This window comes from Papio anubis, chromosome 2 (genome assembly GCF_008728515.1).
Source record: "Papio anubis isolate 15944 chromosome 2, Panubis1.0, whole genome shotgun sequence".
Lineage (NCBI taxonomy): Eukaryota > Metazoa > Chordata > Mammalia > Primates > Cercopithecidae > Papio > Papio anubis.
Genome location: NC_044977.1, coordinates 82,452,544 through 82,480,270, shown reverse-complemented (window position 1 = coordinate 82,480,270; position 27,727 = coordinate 82,452,544). Strand labels below are relative to the sequence as shown.

Sequence of the window (27,727 nt, the reverse complement as noted above, 5' to 3'; positions counted from 1 at the left end):
TTTGTTTTTTTAAATGGAAATTTCAAATAATATAGGAAGGTGTAATGGGAAGGCCCTTATCCTTATAGGGTGTCCCAAGTAGCATTTTGAGTTTTGAATAGAGTGAGTTATGACCTTCTGTGAGCATTCTTCTTTTTTTTTTTTCTATTTTATTTTTTCTCCCTGCAATACTTTCCAAGTCACGAGCCCCTCTCTCAGGGCGAACCCATCACAGGGTGTCCTTCAGTTGCCTGCTGTTCATCGTCCATCTCTGTCACCCAGGTGGGAGTGCAGTGGCACGATCATGGATCATTGCAGCTTCAATCACCTGGGCTCAAGCGGTCTTCCTGCCTCATATTTTGATTTTTTTGTAGAGACAAGGCCTCACTTTGTTGCCCAGGCTGGTCTTAAACTCCTGGACTCAAGCAGTGTGCCACCTCAACCTCTCAAATTGCAGAGATTACAGTTGTGAGCCACCGCACCCAGCCTTCTGAGCATTATTCTGTGGTTTGACTGGGTTTCCAGCCCTGTTACTTAGGGCCAGGAGTACAGTAGGACCCTGGTTTAGAAAAGGAATTACGATATCTGCTAAATACTATTTAGCTTCATTTATTCATAAATTGGTTCACACTGTTAATTGAATAGTTATAGATACACTAGTCTGTGTAATATATTCTAAGCATACTTACATATACATGAGAGCTGACTAGTAATTTCCTCTTGATAAAACTTCACTTAGGGCTAGGCGCAGTGGCTTATGCCTGTAATCCCAGGACTTTGGGAGGCTGAGGCAGGAGAAACACTTGAGGCCAGGAGTTTGAGACCAACCCAGGCAACAAAGTGAGGCCTGTCTCTACAAAAACAAAACAAAACAAAACAAAACAAAACAAAAAAATTAGCTGGGTGTGGTGATGTGAGCCTGGGAGGTTGAGGCTGCAGTGAGCTGTGATTACCCACTGTACTGTAGTGTGGGTTACAGAGCAAGACTCTGTCTCAAAAACCCTCCAAAACTTTGGGATTCCCCAATCCAGCGGTCTCCAACCTTTTTGGCACCAGGGACTAGTTTTATGGAAGACAGTTTTTCCATGGATGGTAGGCAGGGGATGGTTTCAGGATGAAACTGTTCCACCTCAGATCATCAGGCATTAATTAGATGTGCAGCCTAGATCCCTCACATGCATCGTTCACAATAGGGTTTGCGCTTCTATGAGAATCTAATGCCACCATTGATCTGACAGGAGGTGGTGCTCACGTGGTAATGCTCACTTGCCCTCCGCTCACCTCCTGTTGTGTGGCCCATTTCCTAACAGGTCACAGACCAATATCAAGACTAACTGTGGATTAGGGTCCCCTGCCCTAACCCATATCACAGTGTTTTGTATTTGTTATAATTGGTGTTCAGTCCATGCTATGAGACAAAGGCTTAGCAACTTCCTTCTTTCTATGCAATAGTACACCGCTGCCCTCATCACACATGAATATTACCGTGAATATTATAAATATCATGGTTATTTATAACCATATCATTCTGATAACCATAAAATATTATATATATTATATATTTAACACATGTGTAAGAGTTCAGCTGTTACCGATCTATTTATATCTTTTTTTTTTTTTAAGAGCAGTGTTTCACCATCTTGCCCAGGCTGGTCTTGAACTCCTGGACTCAGACAGTCCTCCCACCTTAGCCTCCCAAAGTGCTGGGATTACAGGTGTGAGCCACTGCGCCAGCCTTGCCTTTTTTTTTTTCTATCAGCTGTTTAAGTAATTGTCAAAGAACCTTATTTTTAAGAACCTTAACCAATAAAGGAAAGTCCCGAATCAGTTCCCTGACTGAAAGAAATCAAAGTGATTAAGTATTTACACATATTCTGTGAGCTTAATAATAATAGCTACCATTTGTTTAGCAGTTACTATGTACTAATACTGTGCTAATGCTTTATATCCTTTAACCTTTACAACAAACATTGTGAAGTAGGTACTGATGCTATCCTTGATTTAAATATAGGTAAAGGGAGGCTCAAAGAGGTTAAGTAGGTTGCTCATGGTCACACAATAAGTTAGAAAGTGATAGAGCTTGAATTTAAACCTTTTTTTTTTTTTTTTTGAGACGGAGTCTTGCTTTGTTGCTCAGGCTGGAGTACAGTGACGTGATCTCGGTTCACTGCAACTTCTGCATCCCAGGTTCAAGCTATTCTCCTGCCTCAGCCTCCCAGCAGCTGGGATTATAGGTGTGTGCCACCACGCCTGGCTAATTTTTGTATTTTTAGCAGAGATGGGGTTTCTCCACGTTGGCCAGGCTGGTCTCGAACTCCTTGCCTCAAGTGATCCACCTACCTTGGCCTCCCAAAGTGCTGGGATTACAGGTGTGAGTCACAGCACCCAGCCAAATTTAAACCTTTAATGTATGCTCTGCTCCATATAGCATCCATTATTTGGATGTAATACAGTATGGCCTACTTTATGTTAAATCACAACTTAATAGCTTCCATTTTATAGTATGAATTACGTCATTTATTGCTTCTACATTTAAAGAAGTCATTTGTGACTTGTGCCTTTTGAAATTTACTGACAGGGAATGAATGTTATGTGGAAAAGATCGGATTATAGTGCTACTCAAAGTGTGGTTTGGAAATAGAGATTTGAGAGTTAGCTGCTTAACTTAGAATAAAGCCTGAGTCTTGGATTTAGTTGGGGGAAAGTGTTTATTTTGTGAGAAATGTTATCTGAAAGAAATCTTATTTGTTAAGATATTTAAACTGAACTTCAGAAAGAAAAGGTGACTTTTAACAGGTAGAGAGTATGGGTAGGTGGAAGCAAAGGGCTTTTGAAGTCCGAGAGCAGCATAAGGAAAGACAGAGAGGCCTGGGGCTTATGCAGGGCACTGCTAGTAGTTAAGCAAGGGTGGAATGGATAGTACTTTGAGGAAAAGAGGAAGATTAGGTTAGATAGGGTGATTAGGGTCATTTTGAAACACTTCAAAAGTCACAGCTCTTGGACTTGATTTTGAAGTCAGCAGAGGGTCAACAGTCCTTTTATAAAGTGAAACAATGTGATCAGGTTTGTGTTTTAGGGAGTAAGTCTAGCATCAGTGTGGAGGGTGTAGAGTGTGGAATTATCTTGGCAATGGTTAGGGTAAGAGGAACTGTAATCGGAAGGGAAAGGCAGTATGGAATTGAGAGATTTTACTGAATCAGAAATCATAGGAATTGGTGACACATTAGATGCCCTAAAGTTTTATTGATATTATTTATTATTACTGATAGTATTATTGCCATTATTATGCACTTACTGTAAGTGATTTCTGATGGTCACAAGTCCATTCTATTATTAGTGGCTACTGACTGAATTTCTGTTAAGAGATGCTCAGGAAACTGATGGGTAAATGATGAGATGAGTCTAGGTTGTAGATGTTACAATCATGTAATATTTATTTAAAATATTTATTTGGTTCCTGCTCAGAAGGCATTTTGTTTAGGATTGGGGATATCCCAATCTTCAAAGAATTTGCCATATTCATGAGGAGTCTAACAGGCCTTGTTTGCTGTTCTTTCTGTATAATCTTTGGACTTAAGTTTTAACTCCTCACTCTGTCTGCTCATGTGGGATGCTGCTTATTTCATAGTGTTCTGAAGTTTAGATGAGGTAGTGTATGTAAAGTACCTAGCATAGTTCCTAGCATGAGCAAAAGCTAGTTCCCTTCTACTCTGTCATGGACACAGAAACCAGAAAACCCAAATTTATTAGAATTGTGTGTCAAATCGGTGTTAGCAGGTAGTGAATGAATTTCTGAAAGAAATTTTTAAAAGCTTACCTTTCCTGATGATTTGGCATCAGAAGGTCTGATTGCTATTTTACTATTTTTACCATTGTGACTATAGATGGGTCACTTGGTTTGTCAGCCTAAATTTACTGATTTATAAAATGAACAAAATCATTGCTGTTTTATAGGAGATCTGGAGAAATAGTAGAGATAGTAGATATAAAATTGCCAGATGAACATTAAGTAGTATAGCAGAATGGTTAAGATGAAAAGTTTACGAGCTTAGGAGACCCTTTGGCAAGTTACTTAACCTCTTTTAGTCCCGATTTATTTATTTATTTATTTATTTATTTATTAAGATGGAGTTTCGCTCTTGTTGCCCAGGCTGGAGTGCAATGGCACGATCTTGGCTCACTGCAACCTCCACCTCCCAGGTTCAAGCGATTCTCCTGTCTCAGCCTCCCCAGCAGCTGGGATTACAGGCATGCGCTACCACACCCAGCTAATTTTGTATTTTTATTGGAGGCAGGGTTTCTCCATGTTGGTCAGGCTGGTCTTGAACTCCTGACCTCAGGTGATCCGCCTGCCTCGGCCTCCCAGAGTGCTGGGATTACAGGCGTGAGCCACTGCGCCTGGCCGTAGTCCTGATTTCTTTATCTGAAGTATAGGGATAATATAACATCTGCCTCATAAGATTGTTTTATAGATTAAGTGAAAAAATGCATGCAGAGTAGTTTATCCAAGCACATGGTAAGCACTCAAAAACTGACAATGATTATTGTAAATTATGTGGTACCCTTTTGTCACCGTAGAATAATTCTTTCTTTGGTCTTCCTTTCTTTGTTAAAACTTCTGTATACCTGAATTCTGGATGTAAGTGATGTTACTTTTGATGGTAGTGAAAGAAATCAGCAGTGCTTTTAAAAGAAAATTTCATACCTTCATAAGCTTTGGCCCCAAAAACTTCCTGGGGAAAAATGTCTAGGGACTTATGTTTAAGTCATAGAGAGAGAATTTGAATGTGATACTTTCTGTTACTAAATTTCAGTTCAAAATTTTTAAAGAATTAGTGATTCTTAAACTGGGAGCATTGCTAATTCTGAGAAGTGCTGGATATCATGAGAGGTGTTTGAACAGCTGAATCATGTGGCAGCCGCAAAATGAGAGCCTCTGTATTAAACTCACGTAAGGGGTTTATTTTCCTTCTTCCAAATAGTCATTTCCCATCTCAAGACAAAATGACTGTTTCATAAATTGCATTGTTATTATTTCCATTTATTCACTTATGGTCCCCAGAAACTTTGTTTGCTTTGTCTTTCAAAGTAGAATTATTATAATTTTTAAAGAACTCACCTGTGGATGTCTAAATTTTCAAAGCCTTGAGGAGATAAATCTCTCAAAGAATTAACTGTCACTAAAAACGAAGAAATACGAGTAAAGACCAAGATGTTTTAAACAAAGTTATATGCCAACTTGAATGATTGTGCCTAAAGAATGAAAAGGCCATCATTATTATTTTTATTACCTTAGAAATTTAAGGCATTTTTAAAAGCTATGTATGTTCTTTTTTGGGCAGGTGTACTATTTGTGTCTTTTAACATTTCCACTGAATTTGTTTGCCAAATAAATTCTTTATGTGTGGGCAGGTTCCCCCCCCCCCCAAATAAGATCCATATTCCTATGATTTTCCAATTTTACCAATCTTTAATGGAAATTTTTTTCTTTTAGTTTTTCTCTCTACTACCTCTTAATGACTATATAGATCAATATCAATGATCCTTAGATGGAGCCCATTGTATACGTTATTAAACAGTTTATAAGGCTTTAAACCTAGTGACCTTGTTCTTTTTTCCCACAAATGTGATCACAAGTATTTCCTTTTGTGGCAAACAAGGCTGTTATTCTATGGGTAAGGTGTTGTTTTTGTTGTTTGTTTTGAGACAGGGTCTCACTCTGTCATAAACCTGGAATACAGTGGTGCATCATAGCTCACTGCAGCCTCAAACTCTTGTGCTCAGGTGATCCTCCCGCCTCAGACTCCAAGTAGGTGGGAACCACACCCAGGTAGTTTTTGGATTTTTTGTAAAGACAAGGTCTCACCATGTTGCCCAGGCTGGTCTTGAACTCCTGGGCTCAAGCGATCCTTCCCCTCCACCTCCCAAAGCACTGAGATTACAGGTGTGAGCCACTGTGCCTGGTCTGTGTGAGGGTTTTTTAACAGAGATTAAGAGTGGTGGTGCAATTATTTTGTTTTTGTTTCAGCTGACCTCAGGATGGTTTAACATTTTGTGAGGAAAATCATGAAGTGTCGTGAAAGTATTGCATATTTACGATATTACAGTATCCCCTCATTCTATTCCTAATATGCTAAAATACATGACATTTGGGTAAAATATGTAATATTTAAAACATTGGTATTAATAATTTTGATATCCTTTGAGGTAATTAGAGACTTTTTGGTGTCTAAAAGATTGAGTTTGAGATCACTATCTGTTCTTTAGTATCAGTTAAGTAGGAGCCTCAAAGACAAACAGCTGCTTTTTGCTGTGATTAACACACCCCGAGAGGAAAAAATAATCAGAATTTTCTTATCAACCCATCAGTTTTGGGGTGTGGGAAATAGGCTCATCACTGCCAAATTAGAATTTGCTGTAGGCTTTCAGCTCCCGCCACACACACACCCCATCTCTCAGAACTGTATCTGTAAACGCGAGGGCAAATGGTCCAAGGTTCCATACGTGCAGGCTCTCTTTGCCTTGCAGGGTAATCTGGACCTCTGCCAACATTGCAGAATTGATTCTGCCCTCCTAGCGACCATCTCAGAGAGGCTGCAAAGGGCAATTCCAGGGAGATAGGCAAGCAAACCTTAGAGATACCTCCAGCGGGCGACGCAACTCTCTCTGGTCCTGCTCCTCCTGGTCGACTTTGTCCTCCATCTCCAGGTTTTCTCTCAAGCTTGCCTCATCTTAGAAATTCTCATTTTAGGCAGGTCCCAGTCTCACTCCTGCCCCTACTGCCTGGTGAATATGGCCCCATTAAGGTCCAGGCCCTCCTTTATCTATAGGACTTAAGGCAAATTAAGGGGGATCTTGCAAGTTTTTAGATGACCCTGACAGGTATATAGAGGCTTTCAGAATTCAACATAGGTGTCTGAGATTCAGAAATCTAATTTACTTTGTCCTGAGTTCTCAGTGAAGGATTGTCTTAATTCGAAAGCATATTTAAGAAAGATATAATAATTCTGTGTTTTGTATGCTTTATACTGTTTTGATTATTTTTAAAAATTTATCTTTCCCACCTTCCCTATTTCTGTCTTTCATAATCTTAGCTCCCATGTAGAGACTTATCTCAGTTCCCATGCAGAAATACTTTTTCTTTCTCCGCTTTTCCTTGTGAGCTGGCCCCAAAAGAAAGATTTATTGTACAGTGAACACGTCTTGAATGTCACTAGGTGGAAAAAATCTTGGCAAATTAACATCATTTGTAAGACCTTCGGGTAGTATATGGGCAAGTTTCATTCTAGTTTACATGTGAGATTTCATTTTGGTGAAAACATTTCACCACTTTTGTATATATTTTCCTATAGAATATGAATAAAGCTTTTTATTTCCTCCTTCAGTGGCACAATTAAAAATTCCAGTCTCTGAAATGTGTGATGCCTTGTTAGCCAGGAAACCAGAAAGGTTATATATATAAATTAATTAATGTTGAACATGCATATAATGACTAAGTTTGTATACTCTAAAAAGCAACTAAATTGTTGGTGGCAAAAGTGAACAAATCATGGGTCTCCTTATTTCTAGTGACTCCCACGGCAGTTCATCCTACACACAGCTGCTAGATCATCAAAGCTGTTGGATTAATCTCCCTAAAACAGTATTTTCATCAACTCTGTCAGTAGTGCCTTCTGTCTTAAGAAACTGCAACTTCTTAGTCCAGTGCTGAAGGCCCTCTCTTTACAGCTGTATCTTGCATTTTTCCACTTGTTCCTTTGTTTGGTTTTTGTTACCCTCTGGGAGCCTTAGCTATATATAAATTTGCTGCAATACCTGTTCCTCCTCCTCCTCCTCCTCCTTCTCCTCCTCTTTCTGCTTGCCTTTTCATTCTGATTACCACCCTCACTCATAAATGCTTCCTTAGCAACTGATTATGCCTAACTATATTTCCCACCAGGCTCTCAGAATTTTGGTACTTAATTCATACTGTCTTAATTTATTCTCAGTTTAGGGTTGCTCTGCATATGATTTTATGGATGTGCAGTCTCTCCAAGATGGGTGCCAAGTAAATGTTACAGACTAAGTGATTTGCCTTAATGATGGAGGTAGAGTTGAAATTGGCTCTTTGTATTCTGATTGCTTCAGGAAGTCTTCATAAATGAAATGGGATTTCATAAGTTTGGAATCAAAGACCAGAGAGTGTTTAAGTAGGGAAGAAAGGCAGTGTGGAAATTTTGTAGGAATAACAGTGTTAAATCTGCAATATCTGTGAGGCCATGACACTCTGCTTAATATGCCTGAGGCTCAGTTTCTTAATATGATGCCACGGAAAAAGGTAGAGTAGGAATCTCTGAATTGATTCCGCCACCGAAATAACTATTGAGCTGGCATGAACTGCCTGAAGCAGCTATTTTGGAACTCTGGAATCTAGTAGAACATTTGCAGCATCCAAGGGAGTACTTGATGAGGAAAGAGGCTGGTGAGTTTCAAAGAATTTCATTGTTTTGGTGTTTGGCATAGTAGCTACCATCTCCCATCCCTCAATCCTGTAGGAGCCAGGTGATGGTTGCCTGTGTTCCTGGTGTGACTTGCTGGTCCCCGGGTGGGCATTTGGGACCTTTAAAAATGGGGATTGTGTATTATGTTGCTATTTTTAATTGCTGAGGTGCCAGCTGTTTCAACCCCCACAAGTTGAAGTGACTTACTTGGCATTAGCCATTTAAGATTTAAAGAGACAGAACATTCCCTCGAACTCCTTTTCTTACTGGATCCAGACATTTACGGAAATCTGTGTTAGGTCACTGGATGACTGCAGAGATAACAGAGACTTCAGTGAACACATATGGCAGGGAGTATAATCCTTGCAAAGAATAGGTTGGAAAATTCGCTAAACAAATGGCTGACTGCCACCCTCATCAAGTAACAACAGCAATCCTGGGGAGAGAAGGGAGCCTGATTTCCAGAGTTACCACATTACAATATTCAAAATATCCAGAAAAAATTAAAAAGCATACAAGAAAGAGGAAAGTATGGCCCATTGCTGGGGGAAAAATGGACAGAAACCATCCTTGGGGAAATGCGGACATTGGACTTATCAGACAAAAACTTTATCTTAAATATACCCAAAGAGCTGAAGGAAATCATGGTCAAAGAACTAAAGGAAATCAGGAGAACAGTGTATGAATGGAAAACAAGTGTATGGTATGAGGCAGGGGTCCAACTTTACTCTTTTGCATGTGTCTCTCCAGTTTTTCCAGCATCATTTATTGAAGAGACGATTCTTTCCTCACTGAGTGGACTTTGAAATTCACTAGGCTGTAGATGTTTGGATTTATTTCTGGACTCCAGATTCTATTCCATTAATCTTTTATATCTGTCCATATGCCAGTAACACAGTGTTTCGATTACTGTACCTCTGTAGTAAGTTTTGAATTCAGGAAATACACATCTTCCAACTTGATTCTTTCTCAAGATTATTTTGCCTACTCAAGGTCCCTTGCAATTTCGATATGAATTTGAGGATTGACTTTTCCATTTCTGCAGAAAAGGTGGTCATTGGAATTTTGATAGGGATTGCACTGGATCTGTGGATTGTTTTGGATAATATTGATACCTTCACAGTATTAAGTCTTCCAATCCATGAACATGGGGACATCTTTATATTTATTTAGACCATCTTTAATGTCTTTCAGCAATATTTTACAGTTTTTAAATGTAAAAGTCTTTTACCTCCTCGGTTAAATTTATTCATAGGTATTTTATTCTTCTAGCTGGAAATGGAATTGCATTCTTAATTTCCTTTTTGAATTATTCATTGCTGGTATGTAGAAACACTGTTTTTTGTGTGTTAACCTTGTAAGCTGCACATTTGTTGGATTTGTTTAACTCATAGTTTTCGTGTGGATTCTGTGGGGTTTTCTATATATAGGATCATGTCATCTGTGAATAAACGTAGTTTACTTCTTCCTTTCCAGTTTCAATGCCTTTTTTTTTTTTTCTTGTCTCTGGACAAGAAACTTCTAGTACAGTGTTGAATAGCAATGTTGAAAGCTGGCATCCTTGTCTTGTTCTTGATCTCAAGGGGAATGCTTTCAGTCTTTTACTATTGAGTGTTATGTTAGCTGTGGGTTTTTTATAAATGCCCTTTATCATGTTGAGGAAGTTCCCTTCTAATGTTAGCTTTCTGAGTCTTTTATTGTGAAAAGATGTTATATTTCATCAAATGCCTTTTCTGCATTGAGATGATTGTGTGTTTTCTTTTTCTTTTTCTTTTTTTTTTCATTTTCTACAAATGTGGGGCATTTAAACATTTTTATAGTATAAAACACCTTTTTAAAGTTGAACCACCTAGGGTAAATCCCACTTACGAAGCAATGCCAGCCACTTTTCCAGCTTGGATGAGTTCTGAGGCAAAACAAAGATGAAAGCCTTGCACCAGTTCTTCATGTAGCCCCAGACAGGTGAGAATTAGACAAAATAATTTGTGATTAAGGTCTGCTCTGCTCCCTCTGGAACTAGGTACCAGGGTGTCCCACACTGGAAATGCAGGCTGATGTCTCCAAGACTTATTTTGTGCTGGAGAGGGGGATGGGACTAGGGTAAGTAATGCCACAAAGCTTTCCTATATTTTAATTGCCTTTTTCTTGATTCAGTGTTTACTTGGTTGCTGTAAACCTTTGACTGTTTTCCAGAGTTTTAACAAAGTTGGTTCTGATAGTTTCTGCTTGTTTTTCAGTGTTTCTATGGTGAGACAGAAGCTTGGAGCCGCCTACTTTGGCATTTTGCTGATGTCACTTTCTTCATTCTTTATGGTTTTAAAAAATTTTACCCTTTTTACCTTTTATTTACTTTAAGGCATTATTAGTTATATTTAATCACTCTTGTGATCCTTCTAATTTGTATTCATTCCTAAAATGAATTTTTCCTTTTATTTCTATTCTTTTGAGTTATTTCACCTTTTCTTGAGTTGTATAATTGTGATTTATTTTGCTCTTTCATGTCTTGAATTATTTTTCTAATATCTTTTAGCTTGTTTTGAAATAGAAGTTTACAGTTTTGATGTCTTTCCAAGGTCTGTTTTTCATTATCTGTAAAGATACTATTCTGCTCCTTATTCTCTTTTTTTCTTAAAATAACTGTATGGATGTGACCTTGATACTTTTCTGTTGCTAAGTTTTAGATGAAATTGGTTTTCCTGAACTTTAAAAAGGAGTCATGGTTCAGGATAACTTTTCTGATTCACAGAGCTCCCTCTTCTGTTGTTTTTGTAAAACGTTTAAAAATATGGTGGCTTCCTTTCCCTTTGTCTACTTTTATCTGAACCCTTTCTTTCCTTGTCTCTATTGTCCCTGTTCTGCTCAATTTTGGTTCCACTCCCAGCAGTTTTCCCTCAGTTTGGAGCCCTATCCTGGAAGGTAGCTTTGGTTGGTAGGTTGGTTTTAAGAATTTACATGGCTTAGACTGTTCCAGCCTTTTTAGGAACTTACCCTGCACTGGTTATTGGATTGAGCCACACCATTCCCATTTCCAGCTTTTTTTCAATTGGCCTCCATACCATCCAGTGAACACCTAATAGCTATTTTGGTATTGTCCTCAAGTCCCCCAAATGCCCACTTTGTTTCCTTATGTATCCTTCTGCAAAGATGCTGATTCCATGCAGGTCTTGTGGCTCTTGGTGGTCTTCCCCGCTCTTATTTTGGGGTTTGTGTGGCTACTGTGTCACCTACTTTTGTTACAAATGTTTCCCATGGGATTTTGGTTTTGCTGTCTTTGTCACTCTGATTTTAGGTGGTGATTCAGGGAGATTAAAAATTTTTGTTGCAGTATCTGCTATCTACTTCTAATCCATTCTGTATTCATGTCTTAAGAACTACCCTGTATGGACTTAGAGTTTGTGGCCCTTGGCCTGTGGTGTGTCTACTATATTTGTGCTTTATTCTGAAGCTTTAGTTCAAATGTTATTAATCTGTTGGTGTTTGGATATTGCAAAACCTATCAATGTAGAAAGAGTTAAAAAGAATCAGTGTGTCATTAGAATGGAAATGAAAACATTTACAGATTGTAGCAAAGTTGAAAGTGGTGCAAAATGTATATATTTATGGAATGAATTCATCTACAGCAGGAACTTTCTGAAGGCCAAAGAGCAAATTGTGCAACCTGTGAAGTGCTGTTCCTGTGTCATTGAAGTTAATCAGCAAGAGACATGGAAAAGTGACTGATGAGACAGGGGTAAACCTTTCAGTTCAAGGATCACCATCAGTGCCTGATTGTTGGGAACTTAAAGTTTATTCAGGGAAAGCAAGGAGTTGATGAAAGAATTAAAACCTTAAAACAGTGAAAGTGCTGCTGTTGAACTTTCGCCATAAGCCACACAGGGTTTTTAAATTCAGAGCTCGTTACTCACCTGTTCAACATCAAAGTGAATGTCTGGTGGCTAATGCAAATACTAGAGCTGCTAGGACATTCCTTAGGCTACTGGGAAAGAAAGATAGTTAAGACTTTGACAGATTCTTTATTTATTTATTTTTTAATGTGGTGAAAACTTCTTTTAAGTTTTGGGATAAAACCCTGATAGAGGAAGGTTTATCAGCATAGAGGAGAAGGATATTTCTGGTTTTAATTTGACAAAGGATCAAGTAATAGATCTACTTGCTGGAAATGTACCCAGGGACTATAAGCATACTCCCTTTCTAGGCTCTTGCAAACAGTTTAACATTTATTTATTTATGAGACAGAGTCTCACTCTATTGCCCAGGCTGAAGTGTGCAATGGCACGATCTTGGCTCACAGCAACCTCTGCCTCCCAGATTCAAGCAATTCTCCTGTCTCAACCCCCAACTGCCACCGAGTAGCTGGGATAACAGGCGAGCGCCACCATGCCCAGCTAATTTTTTGTGTTTTTAGTAGAGATGGGGTTTCACCATGTTGACCAGGGTGGTCTCGAACTCCTGACCTCAGGTGATCCGCCTGCTTTGGCCTCCCAAAGTGCTCAGATTACAGGCATGAGCCATCACGCCCAGCCTAGTTTAACATTTTTATAGCTTAGAAACCTAACCTGATAGTAAATAGAATAACTTCTATACATAATGTAGACGGATTAATGGTAAATTGTTTTACAAGAGGTACAGAATCTTTTTTTTATGTATCAATCTTTCAAAACAGCCAAGGGCAAAAGGTTAAATTATATAAATGAAAATATTTCTGTAGAGAACTAAACTAATGTGCTCTAGCTGTATACAAGTACAGAGGGTCAGGGGGATGAATAGAAGTTAGTGTGACTGAAAAGGATGCAGAAGGAAAAGAGTGGAAGTGATTGAGTTGTGAGGGAACCAGGACCAGATCCTGTAGGGCTACAATGGTAAGGACTTTGGATTTTATTCTAAGATATTTGAAAGCCATTAGCAGGTTGAAAGCAGAAGAAGAAGGAACAACTAATGTAAATTATATGTTCAAGCTAAACAGAGGCCAAAGGTACCATGGTATGCTTTGGACAGTAATATAGACATGTAAGAATGAAAAGAACCTGGGTTAAAATTGATGTAAGAAAAAAAATTTTTTTGAGACAGGGGTTCATGCTGTTGCTCAGACTGGAGTATAGTGGTGTGATTATGGCTCATTGCAGCCTCAGCCTCCCAGGGCTCAAGCTATCCTCCCAGCTCAACCTCCCGAGTAGTTGGGACTACAGGCCTGCACCACCATGCCCAGCTGATTTTTTTGTATTTTTTGTAGGGACGGGGTCTCACTTTGTTGTCCAGGCTGGTCTTGAACTCCTGGGCTCAAGTGTTTCTCCTGCCTTGGCCTCCCGAAGTGCTGAGATTACAGACATGAGTCACTGTGTCTGGGCCCTGATGTAAAATCTTTTAAGTTCGAAAATGTGTTGTGGTTTTAGAGTTATATAGGAGCTACAAACAGGTGTTGATATACATACATATATATGTTGTATATATATGTACATATATTTCTTTTTGTTTTTCAACAAAGTGTTAAACAGTAATGAACCTTACTTAATGTATTCTTTATTTTTATTCTGTTCCATTTTATGTTTTTTTAAAAATGCTAGTTGCAACTCACTAAATTGACTTAGTAACCCACTAATGTATCAGAACTTGAAGTTTGAAAACCACTGTAAATATCATATAATTCCCTTATTTAACTTGCCCAGGCACATATTACTGAACATAACCTGACCAGAATCCAGACTTTACCACATTTCCCAAGAATACATTTATTTAAAAAAAAAAACACAAAACTCTCTTATACAATGTAACTTTAAGTTCTAGTGTAGAAAAGATTTTGAGGGTAAATATTCCTACTTGAAAGTATTGTCTGCCCTTATCTCCCAGGGTGAAATGTTAAGTCCTGTAAGTTTCAAATGTATTTAAAATATCAACACAATTTTCTTAATTAATGGTCTGTAATTAGATATACAAACTGCTAATCAAAGTAACAGTTGGTCTATTTTGAATTATAAACAGAGAATGAGTCATTTATAGACAGCCTCGTGGCCTTTAAGTTGTCAGCTACGAATTAATGAAATGAAATGTCATTTGAACATTTTCTGCAGATTGCTTCTTAGTCTTTAGTTATATTTAATTTTGGAAGAGAGCTGTGGGAGGGGTGAAGGATAAATGAAACGTAAAGGTTGGTGTGAAGTAATGAGGAAAAATGGCCCTTTTAATTTTCTTATTTGAACCCTTGCTTCTGTGTTCCCCAGTTCTGTGACTTTTGAAAGATACTTAATATGCCTGCATCTCACTTTTCTCCTTTATAAATGAAAGTAGTAATATCTTTTTTTTGTTTGTTTTTGAGACAGAGTCTCCCTCAGTTTTCTAGGCTGGAGTGCAGGGGCACGATCTTGGCTCACTGCAACCTCTGCCTCCAGGGTTCAGGCGATTCTCCTGCCTCAGCCTCCCAAGTAGCTGGGATTACAGGTGCGTGCCACCACGCCACCATGCACCACCATGTTGGCTAGGCTGGTCTCGAACCTCTGACCTCAAGTGATCTGCCCACCTCGGCCTCCCAAAGTTCTGAGATTATAGGCGTGAGCCACCACACCTGGCCTAAAGTACTAATCTCTTTATCATAGCTTTAATGTTAAGTGAGGGCCTGATGGCAAAAGTATATTTTGATATATAGTGTATTTGGTATCTTCTTACCTTTCTTCCTTAGGAAGATATTCAGTGAAAATGTGTTACTAAAATAAGTAGGGCTGAAGAGTGTAGAAAAATCCAAAAAGAAAGGTACACCTTTTTTTCCTGGTGATTCTCTGCCTAGTAAGTCTATTGTGTGTGATCCCAGTTGTGCTGAAATTTTTTAAGGATTTGTAAGTAATAAATAGTTAGGCTTCCTGTGCCTCCTGCTATCCTTTCCATTTTTAAAGAGGGAGGGTTACCCAAGTGATGAGAAGCAAATTTGGTAGGTCAGAAAGTTGGTACCTTTATAGTTGATTCCAGTATTTTTCTAGTGTCTCAAATCTGCTTTGTCACCAAGAATTTAGTGAGATATATCAGTCCTGATATCAAGTTGTGTTAGCTGATTGATAGCTGTTAACTATAAGCATTACCTAAAACCAGTTGCCCTTGCCTGTGCAACAAAAAACACTTTCTTTAATTTAACCCAGACATCCTGGTAAACAAAGTGAGATGGAAAGACTGGGCACCCTGGCTCATGCCTGTAATCCCAGCACTTTGGGAGGCCAAGGCGGGTGGGTCACCTGAGGTCAGGAGTTTGAGACCAGCCTGGCCAACATGACAAAATCCCATCTCTACTAAAAATACACACAAAAAAATTAGCCGGCTGTGGTGGCTCGTGCCTGTAGTCCCAGCTACTCGGAAGGCTAAGGCAGGAGACTCGCTTGAACCTGAGAGGCAGAGGTTTCAATGAGCTGAGATCTTGTCTCTGCACTCCAGCCTAGATGACAGAGAGAGACTCTGTCTCAAAAGCAAACAAACAAAAAAGTGAGATGGAAAGATAGAATTTTGTCTAGCTGGTCTTCCCTTCCTTTAAAAAAAATAGCTATATTCACATATAAGTAATATACTATAAAATTCACCTTCTAAAGCATACAATTCAGTGGTTTTGAGTATAGTATATTCAGAGTTGTACAGCCATCACCACTAATCCTAGAATATTTTCATCACCTCAAAAAGAAATCTTGTACCCATTAGTACTCATTCCCCATACCTACCTGCCACCTCAACCTTTTGTAAGCGCTCATGTGCTTTTTGTCTGTATAGCTTTGCCTATTCTGGATGTTTCACATAAATTGAATCATTATAATACATCAGTCTTTTGTGACTGACTTCTTTTACTTCACATAATGTTTTAAACGTTCATTCATGTTGTATCATGTTATCAATACTTCACCCCTTTATTGCCAAATAATATTTAGTTATATGAATGTCTACCACATTTGTTGATTCATTTATCAGTTGATGGATAGTTGGATTATTTTCCCTTTTTGGCTATTATGAATAATGCCAACATTCGTGTAGAAGTTTTTATGAGAACATGTTTTTAGTTCTCTTGGATATATACCTAGGAGTGGAATTGCTGGGTTGTATACTAACTTTATGTTTAACATTTTGAGGACCTGACAAACTCTTCCAAAGAGGTTGTACCATTTTGTGTAGCTGAATTTTAAATCACCTAGTTTTCAGATTCTAATTTCATATATGTTAAAGGAGAACCTTAGCTGAAATGAGTGGTTTGAATTAATAGGGGAAAAATTCACCTGCAATAGTTGGCAAAACTGGAAGCACTTTTTTTTAAAGTACATTTGGAATTATTACTATTAATATGTGACTTTTTTTTTTTTTTTTGCAGTTTTATCTTCAAGACACTAAAAGTAGTAATGGTACTTTTATAAATAGCCAGAGATTGAGTCGAGGCTCTGAAGAAAGTCCACCATGTGAAATTCTTTCCGGTGACATTATCCAGTTTGGGGTAGACGTGACAGAGAATACACGGAAAGGTACGGGTATGGATCACTTTTTTTATTACTTGTCTTTTAAGGGTTAATTTTTCATTCTCTTACTTGACATTACAAAACATTACATGCTTGTGAAAGTGATTTAAATACAGCATTATATGTAGTGAAAAATTAAAAGTCTCATACTTTCCCTATTGCTCGTCTAAAATTTTAATTCTGGAGTGTTAATTAGTAATTTATGTTCGTCATCACCGTTAGGAACCAATTGGTTGCAATGACAGCATACCCAACCAAGACAAGCTTAAACCACAGGATATTTATTGTTGATAATGAGACTTAATGAGAGATCTGGAGGCAGATAGGTTCATTTGTTCAGTTGACTCAATGATATCATCAGGGATCCAGGGTCTTACTGTCTTCCTGTTCTACTGTCTTAAACATTTTAGTTTCTCATGCTTTTGGTTGTTGCTTCATGGTAATAAGATGATGGCTGCAAGCCCCAGGCATCATTTTCCTCACACCAGTATCCTAGGCAAAAAGGATGAGATGGGGATAAAATGCCTTCTTGTGTGCCTCTCTTTTTATGTTGAAAGAACAATCTTTTGCAGAATCCTCCCAGCAGATTTCTCCTTAGGTTTCACTGGCCACATGGGTAGATCACATGCATAGTTACCTACAGCTACAAAGAAGTCTGGTGAAGTTACTTAATCTCGTGAAGGGGAGCAAGAAGATCTATGATTGACATAGATCAATTTTGATTTATTCCTTCAGGTTGTATATGCATTGTTACCCCAAACAAAATTAGAGTTCTCTTAGCAAGAAAGAAGATGGAAAAGCAGTAGAGGTAGGCAGCTAATAGTAGCTATCACAAGTATAAAATAAAATTTAACGTCTTACAATTTTTGAAACTGAAATTTCTTTAGCTAAATAAATGTAGATCGATCTTTGTTTTTACAATTCAGAAGCTTCCTGCCTCTACCTAGTTCACTGTCTACTTTATGACCATGAAATTATATAGCTAAATCATAAAACTAAATGGATAAAAACCATAAGTGTTTAGTTCTACTTTATTAGTTTAATATGGATAGTGCAACCATTTGGCTAGTTTCTCGTTTCATTTGTCTGAACATACTCTGATCTGGTGATACTGGTCAGAGTCATCAGGCTCTGACATTTTGCATAGTAGAGATGGTGATGATGGTGATGATGATAATGGTGATGATGCTGGTGTGTGTGTGTTCATGTGCATATTTATGCATATACTTTCACTGGTATTGCAACAGCAGTATTACTTTTAATGGGTTTTTTTGGCCTTCTCAGAAAGTTGGGTTTTGATATTTGAATTTGGGTAGGGCCAACATCTTAGGAATTTCCATTTACAATTGTAAACCAAAAAAGAAAGGTTTGTATTTTGGTGCAAAATATTGACACTCCTTACTAAGAGAATTCAACTTATATATGACCATACTGGGAACAGCTGCATTAGACACTCCTGTATCTGCTGTTGCCATATCACACCTCCAAGTCATTCAGCAAACAGTAAACCGAGCTCATTAAATGGAACCCCGGCTGTGAGTAACCCATAGAGAAGAAGATAATTTGATTACATTGTCTTTCTCTCCAAGGAACGTCTGTCTGCTTGGCTTGCATTTCCTAAAGAGAATTATTAGGTGTTGATTGATAAAAAGGATGAGGTAATGAAATACATTTAGAGAATACTTAGTTAAGATAAGCGGGACTTCTTGGAGCTTTTAATATGCTAACATATATGCAGATTTCCAAGGAGGTGGCCATTATAGAATGCAACTCTTTCCAACCTCCTTTCCACTGTTTTTTCCCATCTATCTGTGAGGGATACTCTTTAGAAAATGCTATAGAAAGCTAAGGCGGCGGCCAGGCACGGTGGCTCAAGCCTGTAATCCCAGCACTTTGGGAGGCCGAGATGGGTGGATCACGAGGTCGGGAAATCGAGACCATCCTGGCTAACAGTGAAACCCACGTCTCTACTAAAAAATACAAAAAACTAGCGGAGGCGGTGGTGGCTGGTAGCCTGTAGTCCCAGCTACTCCCAGCTACTTTCGGGAGGCTGAGGCAGGAGAATGGCGTGAACCTGGGGTAGGGCTTGCAGTGAGCTGAGATCCGGCCACTACCTCCAGCCTGGGCGACTGGGGAGCCAGACTCCAGTATGAAAAAAAAAAAAGAAAAGAAAGCTAAGAAAGATGACCTAAGAAAAGTTGTTCCCTCTTAAGTATAAATCTTATTTTAAATAACATTAAATTTTTTTGAGATGGAGTCTGCGCTTTTATTTGCCCAGGCTGGGTCTGCAGTGTACGATTTCCAGCTCCTGTAAGCTCTGTCTCCTGGAGTTCGCTGTTCCTCACCTCAGCACCGGTAGCTGGAAGGTTTGAGCCGCACCGCACACCCAGCTAATTGTTGTATTTCCTAGTAGAGCCAGGTTTCATATTGGCTGGGATGGTCTCAAATCACTGACCTCATGATCTGCCCGCCTCGGCCTCCCAAAGTGCTGGGATTGGAGGCGTGAGCCATCACACCTGGCCAGTAACATTAGATTTTTACAGACTTCTGTGAAATTTTACCTGTCTTTTATGCCAACTTTAAGGAGATTAGTTTAAAAAAAAAACTTGCATCATTTAAAATGTTTCTTTTGGTACTTACTGACTTCAAAAAGTTGACCTATGTTAAGCACGGGCTCTTAGGATACAGCTGTGTTACCAGTTGAGTACTACCTGTTTAAGGGTATACCAGAAAAAAAGTACTGATTTTTGTACTTTGCTAAACAGTGCTATGATAATCTTTTGTATCACTTGGAGAATTCTCCTGAAATTATGCAACACTACTAGATAACCCCTGGATCAAAGAAGAAATCAAAAGGGAAAAATCACACTATATTGTAAAGAGAGGAGACTTTTATGCCAAAATACAGTAAGTCTTTTAGTCAGATAATATTAATAATCTTAAATTCCTTTCATGTTAAAGAAGAAAGACAATTAAGAAATCTGACACTAATCAGAAAAAAATCAGAAAACGAGTAAGTAAAAGAAATTGAAAAAGAGAAATAAAAGCAGAAATTAATGAAACAGTGACAAAAAATTCTGCAAGGGATAAACAAACCCAAATGCTGGTTCTTTTATTAATAAAAAGAAAACAGTGAACAAGGTAATTAATAAACCATAATGCATTAAGTTAAAAATACTAGCAAAAATATACAAGATGAGAAATGAGAAAGGAGAAATAAAACACAAATACAGGATATACTACAAGAATAATAAGAGAATCTTGTATAGCTACCTATGGCAAAGAGAAAAGAAAAAATTAGAGTAAATTGATGTTTTCCTAGCATGATTATCTCAAGAAGTGGAAAAATTTGAATAACTGATTGTTTTTGAAAGAGACTTAAAAGTTATTAAAGATTCACCATTGAAAAGACACGAGAAACAGAGGGATTTACAGCTGAATTTTATCTTATTTTAAAAAATAGATAAACCCTGTGTTATTTAAGTAATTCCAAACATTAAGATGGAAAGCTTTCAGAATCCTTTAAAGAACCTAGTGTGTCATTAATGTGAAAATCTGATAAAGATATAGATACAAAAAAAAACTATAATTAATTTTATTTATAACAATAGATGAAAAATTTCAATTAAGATACTAGGCCAGGGCTTGGCATAGTGGCTCATGCCTGTAATCCTAGCACTTTGGGAGTCTGAGGCAGGTGGATTGCTTGAGCCAAGTAGGTTGATACCAGCCTGGGCAACATGGTGAAATCCCATCTCTACCAAAAAGCAAAGAATTAAATGGAACCCCGGCTGTGAGTAACCCATAGAGAAGAAGAGAATTTGACTACATTGTCTTTATCGCCAAGGAATGTCTGTCTTCTTGGCTTGCATTTCCTAAAGAGAGTTATTAGGTGTTGATTGATAAAAAGGATGAGGTAATGCAAAGAATCAGCTGGGCATGAATCAACTGGGCATGGTGGCGCACGCCTGTAGTCCCAGCTACTCGGGAGACTGAAGTGGGAGGATGGCTTGAGCCTGGGAGGCAGAGGTTGCAGTGAGCCATGACCGTACCACCGCACTCCAGCCTGAGCAACAGAGCCAGCCCCTGTCTCAAAAAAAAAAAAAAAAAGGCTGAAATGCTGTTAGGCCAGATACAGTGGCTCCCACCTGTAATCCCAACACTTTGGGAGGCTGAGGTAGGAGGAGCCCTTGAGCCCAGGAGTTCAAACCAGCCTGGGCAATAGAGGGAGACACTGTTTCTACCCGCTTCCCCGCCCCCAAATTTTTTTTTAATTAGCTGTAGGCATGGTAGCATGCACTTGTCTCAGCTACTCCAGAGGCTGAGGTGGGAGGATCGCTTCACTTGAGCCCAGGAAGTTGAGGCTACAGTGAGCCCTGATCATGCCATTGCACTCCAGCCTTGTCTCTAAAAACAAACAAAAGATATTAGTAAATTAAATCCAGAAATAAAACTAGGATAAACAACAAAGTAGGGTTTATTCCAGAAATGCCAAGATGAGTCAGTATCAGGCAATCTATCAACATAATCCACAAACTAAAGTAGAAAGACCATGTAACTGTATAACCAGTAGTTGTTGTCACTGAATAACCGGAGATATTGAAAAGGCATTTGATCAAATTTAGGAGTTACTCCTAATAAAAACTCTAAATAAATAGGATGAAGAGAAAACTAAGTAAAATAAAAATGTTAAGTAAAATAGAATAAAAAATAGCAAAATACTATATAGCTGTGAAAATATATGGACTAAATTTACATATATAAACAAAGATAAATCTCAAACTTTATCTCAAGCAAACTGTTGAAGGATTTGTATAGTGTAACCATTTACAGAAAGCATGAATGCCTGCAAAACAATACTATATAGTGCTTTTGAATACACTTATAATAAAGTACATTTGTATATATGTGAGTGATGGTTTGTTAGGACTTATGAAAGGATGTTTTTGGCATCAGTGAGTATCATACTAAAAACAATGGAAGCATAATTTTAAACCTCCCCATTGTACAGGTATTAAAAATAATGAATTAAAATTATGTGAATTGCAGGGATTCTATAAGTATAATGTTGAGTAAAGAAAGAATCAATTGTTTTTATAATTTCATTATTTAAAATAGTCTCACCAATCCCTATAAATACATATATGTTAGACATATATATCTCTAGATCTTTAATGTGAGTCGTCCAGGAGTGTGGGTGGGAGGGAGGAAGGAATAGACGAGAAGAGGGAGCCAAATTAAAAGGGAGAGGTTACTAGAACTACAATTAAAAAATCACCCAGTATGTAGGACATTTATGTATTTATATAAACTAATTTGTATATATGTTAAAAATTTCAGAAAGAGTATATATAATATGTAAGATTGTGTATATCAGGATTTTGTTAAAAAGGTAACATGAACCTAATGCCACTGAACATATCGGTTCCTATTAGTGTCACTTCTATTCTTAGCAATCCAAAACAATCTTTTTTAAATTTTTTTAATTTATAGAGGCGGGGCCTTGCTGTGTTACCCAGGCTGGCCTTGAACTCCTGGCTTCAAGTGATCCTCCTGCCTTAATCTCCCAAAGTGGTGGGATTAAAGGCTCGAGCCACTGGACCCCACCAACAATCTGATTTTGATGTTTGGCATTCCTTGTGTATGGCTTCAAGGAGAAAACTCGGTGGTCAGGCATGTACACATAAGCTGCTCTATACTGATAAAATATTATTGTAAACAAAGAGCTGACATTCTAATAGATTTTTTAAAAGAAAGGAAGAAAGTGAGAAAGCTGAGGTTTAGCAACCTAACCACTGGCCACTCCTCTTTTCCTGGACCCACAAACTGCTCAAAGAATGAGTTTTCTGGGTCACACATTATTACAGTAACCCTCTGTTGCAAAGCTTGGGGCCATTTAGTTCTATGAACACATGTAACTTCAGTCAGCTTTTTACTTCAGGTCTTCATCACCAATATCTTTTTCTTAGTTAAGCCCCTGTGAACAAAGGGCCTATTAAGAGCAAAGTCAATGGTGTATCTTCCTTTGGCATTGTGCTTCAACTGCACTGAATTACTTTTACTCCTCCTAATAGACCTGGCCTTCAAGCCCTTGCACACGCTTTTTCCTATGCCTAGAAACCTTTCTTGATCCTCAGGGCTGGACAAGGTGCCCACTCCATGCCCCTGTACTCATCCCTTTTGTATGTTTACCGCCCTCACTAAATTGTAAGCTGTGCAAGAGTAGGAAGTGTGTCTGTCTTCACTGTAGAATCTCCACACATAACCTGGAACATATTGGTTGAATAAATTTTAAAATGTCCTGTGAATCTTCATCCATCTTTTTTTTTTTTTTTTTTTGAGATGGAGTCTCGCTCTGTTGCCAGGCTGGAGTGCAGCTCACCACAAGCTCTGCCTCCTGGGTTCATACCATTCTCCTGCCTCAGCCTCCGAAGTAGCTGGGACTGCAGGTGCCCACCACCATGCCCAGCTAATTTTTTTGTATTTTTAGTAGAGACAGGGTTTCACCGTGTTAGCCAGGATGATCTCTATCTCCTGACCTTGTGATCTGGCCACCTCGGCCTCCCAAAGTGCTAGGATTACAGGCGTGAGCCACCACACCCAGCCCCTAAATCTCTTTTAAACCAAGCATTTCCCAAAGTCATCAGACCCTCAGATCCTTTTTTGTAACGCTTGCTAGCATTTTGGGAAATGCTGCTATGTATAGTTGATTAATACAAGTATTAGAACAAAACATTTTCATCAGGTTGCTTTAATTACTTGCCTGTTGCAAATCAAAAGGATAACATGTCTATGCCTGTGTATATCTAGTTGTCATAAAAATCACACCAAAGGCATGGTTGACTGGACTAGATCGTCAACTTAGTCAGACATGGGTTGTTTTTGTTTTTGTGTTTTAAACTGCCTACAACTGTACAGCAACTCTGTACTGCCCAGTCAGTATTAGCCCTTGGTTCATCTCATAGATTTGTGCATCAGCTCATTTGCTGAACTTCAGGGTAATGTGTCTGAACAACAGAATTACTGATGTATATCACAGGTTGTCACCTTTGGCAACCTGTTTTATTTATAGTTTTATTCTATAACTTGTTTATTTTTCTTTTTTAAAAAACAACTTTATTACCAAATTAAAGTGTAGGTATTGCTGGATCTTCATGTTGTATCATGCTCCTGTATTTATTGTAGGCTATTTATAGTGAATCTCTCGAGGAGCCATCCTCTAGAAATTCATTTATCATGAGAGAAATCTGTCTCTTTGGCCGGGCACGGTGGCTCACGCTTGTAATCCCAGCAGTTTGGGAGGCCGAGGCGGGCAGATCACGAGGTCAGGAGATCGAGACCACGATGAAACCCCGTCTCCACTAAAAATACAAAAAAAAAAATTAGGCAGGCGTGGTGGTGGGCCCTGTAGTTCCAGCTACTCGGGAGGCTGAGGCATGAGAATGGCTTGAGCCCAGGAGGCGGAGCTCACAGTGAGCCGAGATTGTGCCATTGTGCTCCAGCCCGGGCGACAGAGAGAGGCTCTGTCTCAAAAAAAAAAAAAAAAAAAAAAAAATCTGTCTCTTCTGTCTTTTGCCTGGGAAAGGAGAAAGCTAGGTGGTTCCTACAAATAGAAATGAACCCTAATGTCTTAAAAGTAAGAAACATCTTTGCACAGGAGTAGTGGGAGCCATGAAATACTAAGCAGGCATGTTCCTCAACATCTTCAGTAAAATGATTTCTGTACCAGATAACTCTGCTAAGTACATAGGTTTTTAAATTGAGAAGCAGATAATCCTTGATGCCCTCAAAGAGTTGAATCTAATTGGTGAGACAGCAGTTTCTGTAAATGATAAATATTCACAATGTAATGTGCTTAATGTTTTAAGAAATAGATGTAGAAGGCTCTGGGGACATCTTACTCAGATACTGAGCTTTGGTGAAGGAATTAGAAAATCTGAGCCTGGAGACTAAGTAGCACATGGTCATGCAGGCGAGAGGATAAAAACATTGCTTACAGAAGGGACAGCCTGTGTAAAAGGCATGGGGCTGTGAAAGGTAAAGTGCTTGGAGATTGCAGGTAGCTTGGCTTTGTATAGGATATCCGTGGTAGCAGGATAGAGGATGAGGTCAGACAGGAATGAAGGAGCCCAGTGGTTCATGGCCATGGTTATTGTGCTGGGCAGAGTTTAGAAGACTGCCAGTAGATGGTTCTGTTTTTTATTGTTGTTTGTTTGTTTTTGTTTTTGAGACAGGGTCTTACCCAGCTGGAGTGCAGTGGTGTGATCATGGGTCACTGCAGCCTCTAACTCCTGGGCTCAAGCAATCCCCCGACCGTAGCCTCCTAAGTAGCTGGGTACAGGTGTGCACCACCCCCACCCTGCTAATTTTTAAATTTTTTGTAGAGACTGGGTCTCGCTATGTTTCCCAAGCTGAACTCAAGTGATCCTCCCACCTCAGCCTCCCACAGCGCTGGGATTATGGGTGTGAGCCACTGTGACCTGCCAATAGATGGTTCTTGATCTGTGTTAGCACTTTTATATAATCAATTAGTAATGAAAATCAATATTGAATACATGGTGTTAAATTTCTTAATTTTAATGTGCATTTCCAGATGACAGTTATATTACTTCATGTTTATAATATCATCTTGATGATTAGTGTGCCTGATCATTTAATACCCCCAAATGCATTAGCTCTTTTTTTTTTTTTTAGACAGAGTCTCACTCTGTTACCCAGGCTAGAGTGCGGTGGCATGATCTCGGCTCCCTGCAACTTCCGCCTCCCAGGCTCAAGCAGTTCTGCTGGCCTCAGCCTCCCGAGTCACTGGGATTGCAGGCACCTGCCACCACACCGGCTATTTTTTTTTTTTTTTTCTGGGATAGAGTTTCGCTCTGTTGCCCAGGCTGGAGTGCAGTGGCGCGATCTTGGCTCGCTGCAACCTCTGCCTCCCAGGCTCAAGCAATTCTCCTTCCTTAGCCTCCTGAGTAGCTGGGATTACAGGCACCCACCATCATGCCTGGCTAATTTTTGTATTTTTGTAGAGACGGGGTTTCATCATGTTGAGCAGGCTGGTCTTGAACTCCTGACCTCAGGTGATCTGCCCATCTCAGCCTACCAAAATGCTGGGATTACAGGTGTAAGCCACTGCGCCCGGCCTAAGTTTTATATTTTTAGTAGAGGGGTTTTGCCATGTTGGCCAATCTGGTCTCAAACTCCTGACCTCAGGTGATCCGCCTGCCTCGGCCTCCCAAAGTGCTGGGATTACAGGCATGAGCCACCGAGCCCGGCCTAATTTTTGTATTTTTAGTAGAGAGGTTTCACCATGTTGGCCAGGCTGGTCTCAAAGTCCTGACCTCAGGTGATCCACCCACATTGGCCTCCCAGAGTACCGGGATTACAGGTGTGAGCCACCATGCCCGGCCAACATTAGCTCTATTCTTAAAATTCAGTTTTGTTGAGATATAATTTACGTATAACACAATTTTACATGTACAATTCAGTGAGTTTTGACAAATGTATATGGTCTCATAACCACCACTCCCCTAATCATGATGTAGTGTATTTTCATCAGCCTGCATTAGTTTTTAATCAGAGCTTAGTGAAATAATTATTTGAACTCTGGAAAATGCAATACAGTATTTGAAGAATAGAGAAAAGAGAAATAAAAAACCATCAACTTTCAAACCAGAAAACAATTTTTTAAAATTAAACCCACATATAGGGAAACTGTGCAAGTGCTACTTACGGTAGTTTTGTCTCTTAAAATCTTCAGTAGGAAAAAGAGGAAGTAAGATGCAGCAGTAAGAAGCTGTCTACAAAGGGACTATATTGATGTCATTTTGGGGGTAGAGGAAGAAACAACTATCAAGAAAACAAGACAAAAATTTTAAATATTGAAATAGAAACACGAGACACTAGCAAACAATTCTGATACTTAATAGCAGAGAATTGTGGAGGCAGTTTCACTTGTCTGAGGTCTTGGTTTTCTCACCCATAAAATGGGGGATTGAGTGGCATATTCTCAACTGTATTATGCAGAACTTTAGAGTTTTGTGAGGTGTGGTTATGTATGTAATAGGTTGGGGAAAGGAAGATTTGGAATAAGAGCTATATTTTAAATTTGGGAATAGTCAGACTTATGTTTGATACTGACAGATGGGGAAAAGTGTATTTCCCCCTCACAATTTTATTTCCATATATTCAACTGACCTTTTATTGACTGTTATTATAGAATTGGAGATGAAGACACTTTTCAAAATAATTCTGTCCTTATTTCTGCCTTGCAATTGTGATTCATTATGGACAAGATGAGTTTCTCCAGGGTAATAATACTGTCGTTAAACCACTAGCTTTATTTTCTTTTTGAGAAATTGTTACTTTTAAGAATAAACTGTGTTTAGATATGAGAGGTGTGAAGTTTTATATTTTTAAACAATTATTTCATCCATATTATTTGTTTGTTTCAACCAGTTACCCATGGGTGTATTGTTTCCACAATAAAACTTTTTCTACCAGATGGTATGGAAGCCCGGCTCCGCTCAGAGTGAGTATAATTTAGTACTGTGAAGTTTTTGTGAAGTTTAGTACTGTAAAGAATTTAGTACTAATATTCTAGATGACAGTATACTGCTAATACCTGCTTTAGGACTATTTACATAATGTTAGAAAATTGATTAGTACTTTTTGGAATATAATACACTTAAGTTTAAATTGCTTTTTTGCTTTAGTTGCAATTCTAGTAAATAATAATGTATTAGAGGCAAAGATTATTTTGTTTCCAAATTTAATTTATATTTTGATGGATAATTAGTTGTTTTT

General features: G+C 38.6%; 1 protein-coding gene across 19 annotated transcripts in view; it reads left to right on the top strand.

Annotated features, from left to right (window-relative positions):
• SLMAP (sarcolemma associated protein) overlaps positions 1–27,727 on the top strand; it is a 177,170-nt gene that overhangs the window by 58,901 nt on the left and 90,542 nt on the right. For 13 of the 19 annotated variants that reach the window (XM_031663267.1, XM_031663262.1, XM_031663264.1 and 10 more), the window contains exons 2-3: positions 16,786–16,939; positions 27,380–27,452. In XM_031663267.1, coding sequence (XP_031519127.1) covers positions 16,786–16,939; positions 27,380–27,452 — 227 coding nt within the window. The remainder of the gene's footprint in view (positions 1–16,785; positions 16,940–27,379; positions 27,453–27,727) is intronic. The other 6 variants (XM_031663263.1, XM_031663258.1, XM_031663254.1 and 3 more) reach the window with 1 other exon arrangement.